This window comes from Danio rerio, chromosome 17 (assembly GCF_049306965.1).
Source record: "Danio rerio strain Tuebingen ecotype United States chromosome 17, GRCz12tu, whole genome shotgun sequence".
In the NCBI taxonomy this organism is placed as follows: domain Eukaryota; kingdom Metazoa; phylum Chordata; class Actinopteri; order Cypriniformes; family Danionidae; genus Danio; species Danio rerio.
The window spans coordinates 54,497,015-54,509,177 of record NC_133192.1 but is presented as its reverse complement, the minus strand read 5'-3'; the positions used below and the strand labels follow the sequence as shown (position 1 = coordinate 54,509,177).

General features: G+C 31.8%; 1 gene segment (V, D, J or C); it reads left to right on the top strand.

Annotated features, from left to right (window-relative positions):
* Positions 1 to 2,610: 2,610 nt before the first annotated feature.
* Positions 2,611 to 10,758, top strand: LOC101882318 (T cell receptor beta chain MC.7.G5-like). The segment is given in 5 exon segments: positions 2,611 to 2,635; positions 2,752 to 2,817; positions 4,998 to 5,348; positions 9,050 to 9,153; positions 9,268 to 10,758. Coding segments are annotated over 5 exon segments (582 nt in total).
* Positions 10,759 to 12,163: the final 1,405 nt, after the last annotated feature.

Below are 12,163 nucleotides of genomic sequence, written 5' to 3'. Positions count from 1 at the left end.
AAAAAACTTATGTTAAATCAACCTCAAAACTAATGTTAACTTATTTTCTTCATGTTGTCCCAAGATAAATCGATTGTGCAAAACCATTAATTATTTACAGTGTATAAAGTGAGACAAATAAGATTGTATTTTTAAACTACTGGAATACAATTTAATATAACTCCTTAACTTTTTTTGCTTGCCATGACTTAGGGCCCTATCATACACCCGGCGCAGTGGGGAGCAAGGTGCGGCGCAATAGTCTTTTGGTAGTTTTAGCTTGGCGCAAGAGTCGTTTTGAGGCGTTGTACTACGCTGTTTAAATGACAAATGCATTAGCGCTCATTTGTGCGCCCATAGGCATTCTGGTCTAAAAAGGAAGGCGTTCTGAGGCGGACCGCTGGCGCATTGCTATTTTGAGAATCTATAATACATTTTTCATTAGACCAAAACAAACCCGGTCTAAACTCCGGGGCAGAGTTGCGCCTCGCTTACACACTGCTTAATACGCACAAGAGAGCAATAGGCAAATATCTTTACATATGAAAAAATTTAAATATTAAGGATATATATAGGATATAATAAGAATAGATATAGAATATAAATATAAAGGATAAAATATTACAAAACATATTATTTTCTAGCCTACATAAATATGAAAAACCACTGCTTTTATGTCTTCTTCATCTTGGGAGGCTTTTTCAGTTCATTCATAACAATTGGCTTTTGTATAATGTTATTATTATTAGCAGTATTATTTATTATATCCATATTTATATTTGTTTTATTAAAAACAAGCTTAGATTTGTCCACCTGTCAGGTTTTAGACCATATGGGGCATGGCAGGTGTATTTGGAAATAACTCAGTATTTTGACCACAGCTGGCTCTTAAAGGCAATGGGAGATGAGACTCTAATTGGTTTATTCTCAAAACACACCTATAACTCATTAAGAAAATAAACTCAACCCTTTTAGACCATGCGCCACTGCGCAAAGCGGATTTCCCCGTCCTTAAATTAGCAAAAACGCGTTCTGACACGCCCTGAAAGCGTTTGCGCCCTGCGTTTTTCGCTCTACGCATGGACCGTCAAAATAGAGCGCTTATTGTCAACTTAGGAGACAAATCTCAAATAGCAAATTGACTTATTATCAAAATATTCATTTGATGAATGTGACATATCTAATGGTGTTAAAGAAATCATGAATTTGTAGTCATTACTATAAAATACATTGAATCTATCAATTACTGTATTAAAACAATCACAACAAACAGCGAGTACGCTGTTTCTGAAGGTTCACATTTAAGTTTCTTTTTTTTAAGATTCAGATTTTTAAAAAATCCGATTCACTGACATTTTAGGTATTCCTTTTACAAAACCTATGAAGTTTATGTTCTGTATGGGCCATTTTTTTCTGCAGATGCTAGATGCTAATACAATCTAGCTAATACAAAATAAACAAAACATTTTCAGAATTTGGATGACGGTGTTGATATTTTAGGCATTGCCTTTGCAAATCTTACGATGTTCATGTACTGTAGTAGCAATTTTGCTTTTTGTTTTTTGTGTAGATGAAAAAAATCAAATCATTTCCTCACAAATTGGGTGACAGTGTTGACATTTTAAGCATTAATTTCACAAAACTTATGGAGTTTATTCACTGTGGTAGCCATTTTGTTGTTCTTTAGATGCATTGTAGATCTAATATATGTATGATGGTGTTGACATTAAAACATGGGGACACAACTCGGAAATCCTGCATGTGTCATTGAAAAAATAGCCTTGATTTGATATGAAACATCAAGTGTCACTTTTGAAAAAATAAGTATATTTTCGTATAGTTCCTTGAAATGCCGGCCTGAAAATAGCAACTTTCAGTTTCAACCGCTCTTAATACATGACAGAATAATTAAGCTTTAGGAAAATGACCTAAACTTTGAATTTTTTTGATCAAATGCTAATGGTCTAATCTGATTCAATGATTTATGCTAAGCTAAAAGTGTTTCTGCCAAACTGGGATATTGACTGAATGAATTGAAAAATAGTAAAGCTCAAACTGTTTAACTCGAGGTGACTTGTAAAATGAGCATATTTCAATCAAAGTGGAGTGTTCTCCATATTCATATTCAACTTTCTACACAAAACTAGCACAGCAAGTAAGCTTTATTTGATACAAGTACATAATAGTTAAAGACAGCACATACTAGAGATACTAGAAATGTACAATTACTATCATAAATATTACATTATTATTAACTAAAATGAAACAACAATGTATCTAAACATTATGTAACATGTCAATAGGCAATAATAATACATTTCAGTCATGAGAACATTGCTAGCTGCAAGAACCTGAGTGCAACTGAGATCATACATCCACAAAAAAATGAGTACTTATTGATTACTTTTAAAACTAAAAGCAGTAATTACAAAAAAAAAATGGCTTTAACATAAATTCTATTAGTAAATAGTACTTAATATACTATCTTATCAAATTCAGTGACATTCATCCACTTATCGGCGATTAACGATCCCTTTTGATTGGTCTTGGTTCCATTCTATTTGCATATTTAAAAAAATACTCTTAAAAAATGTTCCAGAAAAATATTAAAAACATTTCAGTGTGCTATATATGCTGCTGAAAGAGGCCTCACTGGGTAACAGCTGGGAGGCCACTATGGCTTTTGCACGGTCTCAAACTGAAAAGGGGCCCCAAAAAACAGTGTACCATTGCCCATTATTAGCTGTTAGTTGTTGAGGTTTAGGTAATGAGATAAATCATCGTGTACTAGCTACGCAAAACTAGAATTTGGCGAAGGAACCAAACTGACAGTTTTGGGTAAGTCTGAATTCATTAATATTTAAAATAATATTTAAATGTCGCATTGCCTGATGTACAGTTGAAGTCAGAATTATTAGCCCCCCTTTGATTTGTTTTTCTTCTTTTTTTTAATGTTTCCCAAATGATGTTTAATAGAGCAATGAAATTTTCACAGTATGTCTGATAATATTTTTTCTTCTGGAAAAAGTCTTATTTGTTTTATTTTGGCTAGAATGAAAGCAGTTTTTAATTCTTTAAATGCCCTTTTAAGGTCAAAATTATTAGCCCCTTTAAGCTTTATATTTTTTCGATAGTCTATAGAACAAACCATTGTTCTACAATAACTTGCCTAATTACCCTAAACTGCCTAGTTAACCTAATTAACCTAGTTATGCCTTTAAATGTCACTTTAAGCTGTATAGAAGTGTCCTGAAAAATATCTAGTCAAATATTATTTACTCTCATCATGGCAAAGATAAAATAAATCAGTTATTAGAGATGAGTTATTAAAACTGTTATGCTTAGAAATGTGTTGAAAAATTTGCTCTCCGTTAAACAGAAATTAGGAAAAACAATAAACAGGGGGCTAATAATTCTGACTTCAAATGTATAAATATGGCATGCAAATGAATCAAAATTGGTTACAGAAAGCAAAAAGTACATCCACAGACCTCTAAAATAAGGTTACATTCATAAATTATTTACGTTACAATAATTTTTCATGTTAAATCCCTACTGTTTTCATAGTTTATAGATAATATACTGTCTATTTTCAGTAAGCAAATTATGGAACAACATAGGCATTAATTAACGTTTTTTGTATTTAATGATTTGTTTTAGTTTTTTCATTCATGAATTAAATTGCATTATGGGATGCTGGCCCTTTTTTCATTAACTTCTGATGCTGAAAAGTTCTTTTGGTCACACTTTATTTATTTTATGATGGTCCGTTTGTTGAATTTAAGTTACATTGCAACTAATTCTCATTAGATTATAAGTAGACTGTTGGGTTGGGGTTCGTGTTAATGTAAGTTGACATGTATCGCGAAGTTTCTTAGAGTCAGTTGAACGTCTATTTAGGAGCAGTATCAACAGATATTAAGCAGACAGTCTACTAATACTCAAATGGACCATTAAAATAAGGTGTTGGCGTGACTTTTAATGACATTTTTAATAGTTTAAATAGATTCATTGTCTGGGTTGGTAGTGCAAATTATGATATACAAACTTGGTAATAAACTGCCAGTACAAAACATTATAATACATTGTTTCAAACTACTAACATGTCAATAAAAGTCACTTTGCTAAATTGCAAAGTTGAAATTCGACATTAAATGTAGGTAAAGCAGAGATCAAGGTGCTATAATGCAATTAATAATTGTAAATAAATGAAAAACACCCAAATACGGTAACTTAACTAGCAGATTTTTATTTTTTTTTAAATGTAGAAGTATCTAATTAAATGTAAAAATAGACAAACAAGCTACATCTTTTATGAACATTAAAGCAACATGAAAAGCAAACCATCTGAACATCAAAATTCATGCAAAAAGAACAATAAGAGCCTGAATTAATATTTTAACACATACAGTTGAAGTCAGAATTATTACCCCCCTTAAATTAATAGCCGCTATGTTTATTTTATTTTATTTTATGATTTATTTTACAGTATCTTTGCCATTATGACAGTACATAATATTTTACGAGATATTTTTCAAGAAACTTCTATACAGCTTTAAGTGACATTTAAAAGCTTATCTAGGTTAATTAGGAGGTTAGGGTAATTAGGCAAGTTTTTATATAACAATGGTTTGTTCTGTAGATTATCAGGAAAATATATAGCTTAAAGGGGCTAATAATTTTGACCTTAAAATAGCTTAAAAAAAATTAATAACTGCTTTTATTCTAGCCAAAATAAAACAAATCAGACTTTCTCCGGAAGAAAAAATATTATCAGACATACTGTGAAAATTTCCTTGCTCTGTTAAACATTATTTGGGAAATATTTTTAAAAAAAATGAAAGAAAAAAAAAATGAAAGGGGGGCTAATAATTCTGACTTCAACTGTATATGCAATAGTTATAAAGCTTGCAGTGAGTAACCACATAGTTATTGTTGTATAATAACATACATTTTATTTTATACAATATTCATTTTCATATAATAATTATCACAATGGTCCATTTTTTCCTCTCAAGCCACAAATGTGACTGAACCTGAGGTTAAGATCCTGCCACCTTCCCCAAAAGAACTCTGTTCTCAGAATACGAATGATAAAAAACTCTCAACTTTAGTGTGTGTGGCGACTGGCTTTTATCCCGATCATGTGAGCATGAGCTGGAAAGTGAACGACCAAGAGAGAAAGGACAATATATCGACGGACCACATAGCCATACAGGACAAGACGACACTGATGTACAACATCAGCAGCAGAATGAAAGTTTATGTCTCAGAATGGATGGATCCCAACAATAAATTCACCTGCACTGTCCGATTCTTCAACGGAGATCATTATATCAATGTCAGTTACACCACTAAAGGTCAAAAAGGTTTGTACAAATCTAATAAGCAGGTTATTATGATTTAACGTTTAAATACATATGCAAAATCATGAAATGCTGCTTTGCCATTGCATCATTTTATGATTTAAAATCTAGGAAAATGATTATACACTGCACAATAACTAACATTTCAGAACATTACACACATACAGAATTACATGTTCTTTAATATAATTTTGCACTGCATGTATACAGGTATATGGGAAGTAACTGTAAATTATTTACATAATGAAAACTGTAAGACTTACCAGCAAACTAAATGCAGCAAAAGTGTTTTGCAGTAAAATGAACAATGTAAGCATGCGTAAAGACAAGTACATAGCACTTAAATAAATAATGTTTATGTCTATAATATTGACACCTACTCTGTAAAATAAATTCGTAATTTTACAGTTTATATCTGGCTGCTGGGGTGCTGGAAATAAACAGTTAAATTACAGTAATATACCGTAAAATAATGGATATTAAATTACATAAATTTCCTTCAATTAAAATTTCAGGTGAATTTCTGTAGTTTAATATTAATTATTTTATTTCAAATAAATTTATTTATTGCATTATTATTATTTTTTATTAATTAATATTTTTTATTGCAAATTTCTGTAATTTAACAGTTTATTTCCGGCATCCCAGCTGCCGGAAATAAACTGTAAAATTACAACATTTTTTTTTACAATGTAGAGATAATTTTAATGTTTCAGATTAACAAACAAAATCAAATATAAGTTAAACAACAGAGGTAAAAACTAAATTAAAATAATGTTTTTATTATTGAGAGAAAATTTTCATTCAAAACGACATAGCTCTGTGTGAAAAAAGTAAACCTAAACCTAATGACTGTTACAGACGTGCCACACATAGCACTAACAACTGCATTAAAGCATTTTAGATAGCCTGCAATGAGTCTGTTACAGTAGCTTTGCAGAATTGTTGTAATTCTGCCCCATTTCGATGGGGTGTTCGAGCATGAAGTCCCTTTCCAATACCATGCCACAGCTTCCTAATTGGATTCAGGTCAGGTCTTTGACTTGGCCACTCCAAAGTCTGCATTTTGTCTGCAAACAATTTTTTACACAGATATACAGTCGAAGTCAGAATTATTAGCATTCCAGCTGCCGGAAATAAACTGTAAAATTATTATTATTATTTTTTTTTTACAGTGTAGAGACAACATTAATATTTCAGATTACCAAACAACATCAAATATAAGTTAAACAACACAGGTGAAAACATAGGTCAGTTTTAAAATAAAGTTTTTATTATTAAGAGAAAAACTAAATTCAAAACTGCATAGCTCTGTGTGAAAAAGTAAATCTAAACCTAATGACCACACATAGCCCCAACAACTACATTATAGCATTTTCAATAGCTTGCAATGAGTCTGTTACAGAGCTATGGAGGAATTTTGGTCAACTCATCTTTGGAGAATTGTCGTAATTCAGCCCCATTTTGATGCAATTTTTGCCAAGCCAATGTCATGCCACAGCATCTTAATTGGATTCAGGTCAGGGGTTTGACTAGGCCACTCCAAAGTTTTGTCTGCAAACAATTTTTCACACAGATATACAGTACAGTTGAAGTCATTATTAGCCCACTGTTTATTTTTTCCCTAATTTCTGTTTAACGGAGAAAAGATTTTTCTAACACATTTCCTAAACATAATAGTTTTAATAACTCATCTATAATAACTGATTTATTCTATCTTTGCCATGATGACAGTAAATAATATTTGACTAGATATTTTACAAGACACTTCTATACAGCTTAAAGCAGTGGTTCTCAAACTTTTTTCACCAAGTACCACCTTAGAAAAAAATAGTCTCTATAAGTACCACCATAATGACCAGTATTGAAATACAGTAGCGTAGTAGGCAGGGCCGGAGCAAGCTTAACTGCCGCTCTAGGCAAAGGACGGTCACGCCGCCCTCAAACCTAAAGTGAAACCAGGGGAGATTTTTTCTATTCTGCCGCCCTAGACGCGGCTATAACTGAGGCGCGGGTGGCGGGCGTAATTTAGGGGACGCCACCCTCTCTATTCTGCCTCGCTAACTTAGACGCGGATGAGGCGCGGGTAGTTTCGGGGACGCTGCTCTCTATATTCTGCCACCCTAGACGCGGATGTAATTGTGGCCGCAGGTGGCGAGGAAAGTTTCGGGGACGCCGCTCTATCTATTCTGCCACCCTAGACGCGGATGAGGGCGCGGGTGGCGAGGGTAGTTTCGGGGGCGCCGCTCTCTCTATTCTGCTGCCCTAGGCGGCCGCCTAGGTCGCCTCTATGGAAGCGCCAGCCCTGGTAGTAGGCCTAATTAGCCAGCTAAAGCTCTGCACAATTCAAAAATGAGGCAGATTAATTTCTATTATTATGAATAACTATTATTGTCAGTCACTTTAAACATAATAACTAGCCTGAACATTAACACTGCCCTGCGCTTACAGGTAAAAAAGTAAATTATGTTTAAATTAAAATGTGCTTCTAAAAGTTAATTAGAAATGTTCTTAAAACTGCCATACTTAAATGTACAGTATTAACTTATAGTAGCTTATTCAACAAAACCTGGAGATGTTCCTTGGACCTCATAAATATAGGCTATTTGTGATCATATTCATATAAAAAAAAGTTTTTGACAATTTTTAAAATAGATGTAGATTTATGACTTATTTGTATTGAAATCTAAACATCTAAACTTTAAATATATGATTTTGATTTACATATTTAATTTAGAAATTAGATCTGCTTACTGCGTGTTATAGGCTTTGTGTGTCAGAAAAGCAAGTCATTAAACCACACCCGTCAACATTGGGATATAAAATTACGGGATACGCCCCCATCAACCGTTACAAATATGGGAAGGATATTAACTTAAATGATAGAATACATAACAGACTTTAGAAAACTGAAAATAAAAGGTTTATCCTATTAAAACAATTTACTGACCACATTGGTGTTAGCGTACGCTTTAAAGGGTTAAAAGTGTGTTAATTTTTTTAAATTTAATTATCCAGCCATTCCTCCGCGTACCACTAAGGAAGCTTGCATACCACTAGTGGTACACGTACCCCAGTTTGAGAACCATTGGCTTAAAGTAACATTTAAAGGCTTAACTAGATTTATTAGGTTATGTACAGATTGACACAGGTTAGAGTAATTAGGCAAGTTATTGTAAAACGATGGTTTGTTCTGTAGACTATCAAATATATATATATATATATATATATATATATATATATATATATATATATATATATATATATATATATATATATATATATATATATATATATATATATATATAGCTTTAAAAGGGCTGATAATTTTGTCCTTAAATTGGTGTTAAAAAAATTATTAACTGCTTTTATTCTAGCCAAGATAAAACAAACAAGACTTTTTCCAGAAGAAAATATCAGACATACTGTGAACATTTCATTGCTCTGTTAAACATCATTTGGGAAATATATAAAAAAAGTAAAAAACATTAAAAGGGGGCTAATAATTCTGACTTCAATTGTATATCCTACACGCTATGTTTTGGATTTTGTTTTCCCTCAATAATAAAAACCTTGTTATATTAAAGTAATAATAGTGCAACACATTATAATTATAACCAATATAACATACTACATGACAAATATGAATATATGAAAAACCAAAGCAACGTATCAGGTGTTTTTGTACATGTTTGTGTTTTTAGTGAAGCCGAAGGGATTGAAGCTGGTTGGCTTTGGCTACATCCTGTTCCTCAGCAAGAGCTTCCTGTATGCACTGGTTGTGTCTGCTATGTTCTGGAAACTCAAGGTAATCCCTAATAACCATAATGTACATCATCTTACCCATAAAATATGAATATAAAATAAACAGCTGGATGTTCAGATACAGTACATATGACTCCATCAATTTTTTTCCCTGCAGTTTTCAATGAAGACAAAAGAAATTCCAGAAGAGTGAGATGCATCGAACCTGTCCAAAAATATAAAGGTTAAAAGTTATAGATATACTGTATTGGTAACACTTTATTTTAACTACACACTATAAATAATTTATTAAGCATTAGCAAATAGTGGATTCATTATCCGTTCAGCATTAACTCTACATTAATAAACGTTAGTAAGCAGTTTATAACTGCAGCTACAAATGCTCTATTCTTGACTTATAACCACATTTAAAATGTGCTTAATAATTGTATTTTCATACTTAGTAAATGATTTATTTTTCATTAATAAATTAAGTATCGCATTATTTACAAAGCAGTTGTATTTAAGAGTAGTTGAGGGTTTTTAGGATCATTCAGAATGAGTTAGTAAATGATTAATAAACTATTGAAATCAACGTTTATATGTCTTATTATTTAGGCATATACTAATAGTTAACTAATATGTTAATAAATGCTTTATTAACTCAACTTCATGCAGTTTTGTGACCTAATCTAAAGTGAGGACTATTCATGCTTTATAAATCCCTTATAAATGACAAATAAAGGCTCAGAGTCAAATGAACTATAATCTTTGCAATCTTTTCTAAAATGTAAAATTACTGTAAAGTTTAAACATTGCTGAATATTAGGAGTGTCAAAATACAACAAAACTGGATAAAACAACAATATAATAATTAAACAATGTAATAAAATACAATGTTTAAACTCTACAGTGATTTTATTTTAGATCAGGTTGTAAAGATTTATTTTTTTTATTTGATGTACAGCTTAATTTGTGTATCTTTAATTGAATAGGAATGAATAATGTCATTTTTCCTGTTTAGAATTTAATTGAGCCTTTATTTGTCATAAATAAAGGATTTATAAAGCATGAATAGTCCTCACTTTAGATTAGGTCACAAAACTAGTTGAAGTTGAGTTAATAAAGCATTTACTAACATACATAGTAATCATTAATATAATAAGACATATAAAAGTTGATTTCAATAGTTTATTAATCATTTACTAACTCATTCTAATTGATCCTAAAAACCCTCAACTACTATTAAATACAACTGCTTTGTAAATAATGTGATACTTAATTTATTAATGAAAAATAAATCATTTACTAAGTATGAAAATACAATTATTAAGCACATTTTAAATGTTGTTATAAGTCAAGAAAACAGCATTTGTAGCTGCAGTTATAAACTGCTTACTAACGTTTATTAAATGTAGAGTTAATGCTTAACAGATAATGAATTCACTATTTGCTAATGCTTAATAAATGATTTATAGTGTGTGGTCATTTTAAAGTGTTACCGATATATTTTATTATTATTATTTTATTGTTTAAAATTGTTGTATGTTTAATAATAGTAATAAGTTTAATATTTGTGCATACTCCATACACTTTACTAGATAGATTTTAGTTTTATTTTGTATGACTTGTATGATATTTCTTTCTCTGCTTTGAATAATAAACAGGTAAAAATCACAAACCAGAACATTTTATTTGTATTGTTTATCTGTCTCGCAATAACACAATAGTGTAAGGCATAACCTGAAACTACAGTCAGAAATGAACAGCTAATTATCAGACATAATTTAGGTAGAATCCAGCAGAACTTCTGCTATGACTAAAATATTTAACTATATTAATCTGAGACCTTTGTTTGATGGGAAACAGAAGGCATCTGCATACAGTATGTGTTGTGCAGTGGAAGATCTGCACTTTTGGAAAGTGTGGGTTGTTATAGTTATTTGAAAGTCTTCCACTGCAATAAGGGGAAAATACTTTGTAAGACTTTCAACTGTAAATCACTCAATGTGAGCATTTCTCAAAATCCCTGGAACAAGGCACATGAACATACTGAGAATGATGTGACTTATGTGACTGAATTAGTAAGACAGCATGTTGATTTTGTAAGTACTTGCCATTTTCCAATAGGGTTCCGCTAGTTGATGCCAGTTAATGTATTTACTAATACGAATGAAGCAATACTTGTACAGCATTTATAAATCATAGTTCAAACTGTACTAATGCGTTATAAAAATACAGGTAAATTATAAAATCCAATACATCAATACATATGTATGGACATTTAATTGTATGCCCTTCTGCCCAACATTTTATTCACTTTTAAATTTAAAAGCTGCTAGAAAATGCACTTCTAGTATAGTACGGGGTATATGCCGAAGCATGCTAATAAGACTTTTAATTTGCCAGTAACCTGGGTTAAGCGCTTCCGGCGAATCAACACAATCTCACGGCAATTCGTAACTTTTTCATTTAGTGGCTAATTCGTATGAATTAGTACGATCTAATTAGAACAATTTAGTACGATTTGCTTATCCCCCAATGACGGTTGGGGTTAGGGGTGGGGTTAGGTGCCACGCCTCCTTTTTAAAATCGTATAATTTCCTACGACTAAAATCGTACGAATTAGCCACTAAACTGGCAAAACGTTAAATACTTACGTCTTCTCGTGAGATCAGGCTGGGCGAATTGAATGCCAACGCAAAATCCGGTGCGTTTAAGGTCTGTTTTCTTTAAAAATCAGCGATCTCCACTAGCTGACTGATATCCGATTTAAAGTGGGTCTCAGATTGTACAAGAAGCACTGCATTAAACTACATTTCCCCCACCATATCTTTATAATATGAGCATTTATTTTACCCCAGTATATCCAATGGAGCTTCTGCGTTCTGACGGGCGCGTGCGAGTAAACAGCTTTTTCGTCACGCTTTACGCTTAAGCAACTAAATAAATGCTAAACTTTATTTAACCGAATGTATTTTATTGACATTACAACATTGATGCTGTATAAGGAACCGTATAAAATGGAAAAAAGTTCACAATAACAGGTCACCGGAAGTGTATCAGCATGGGAA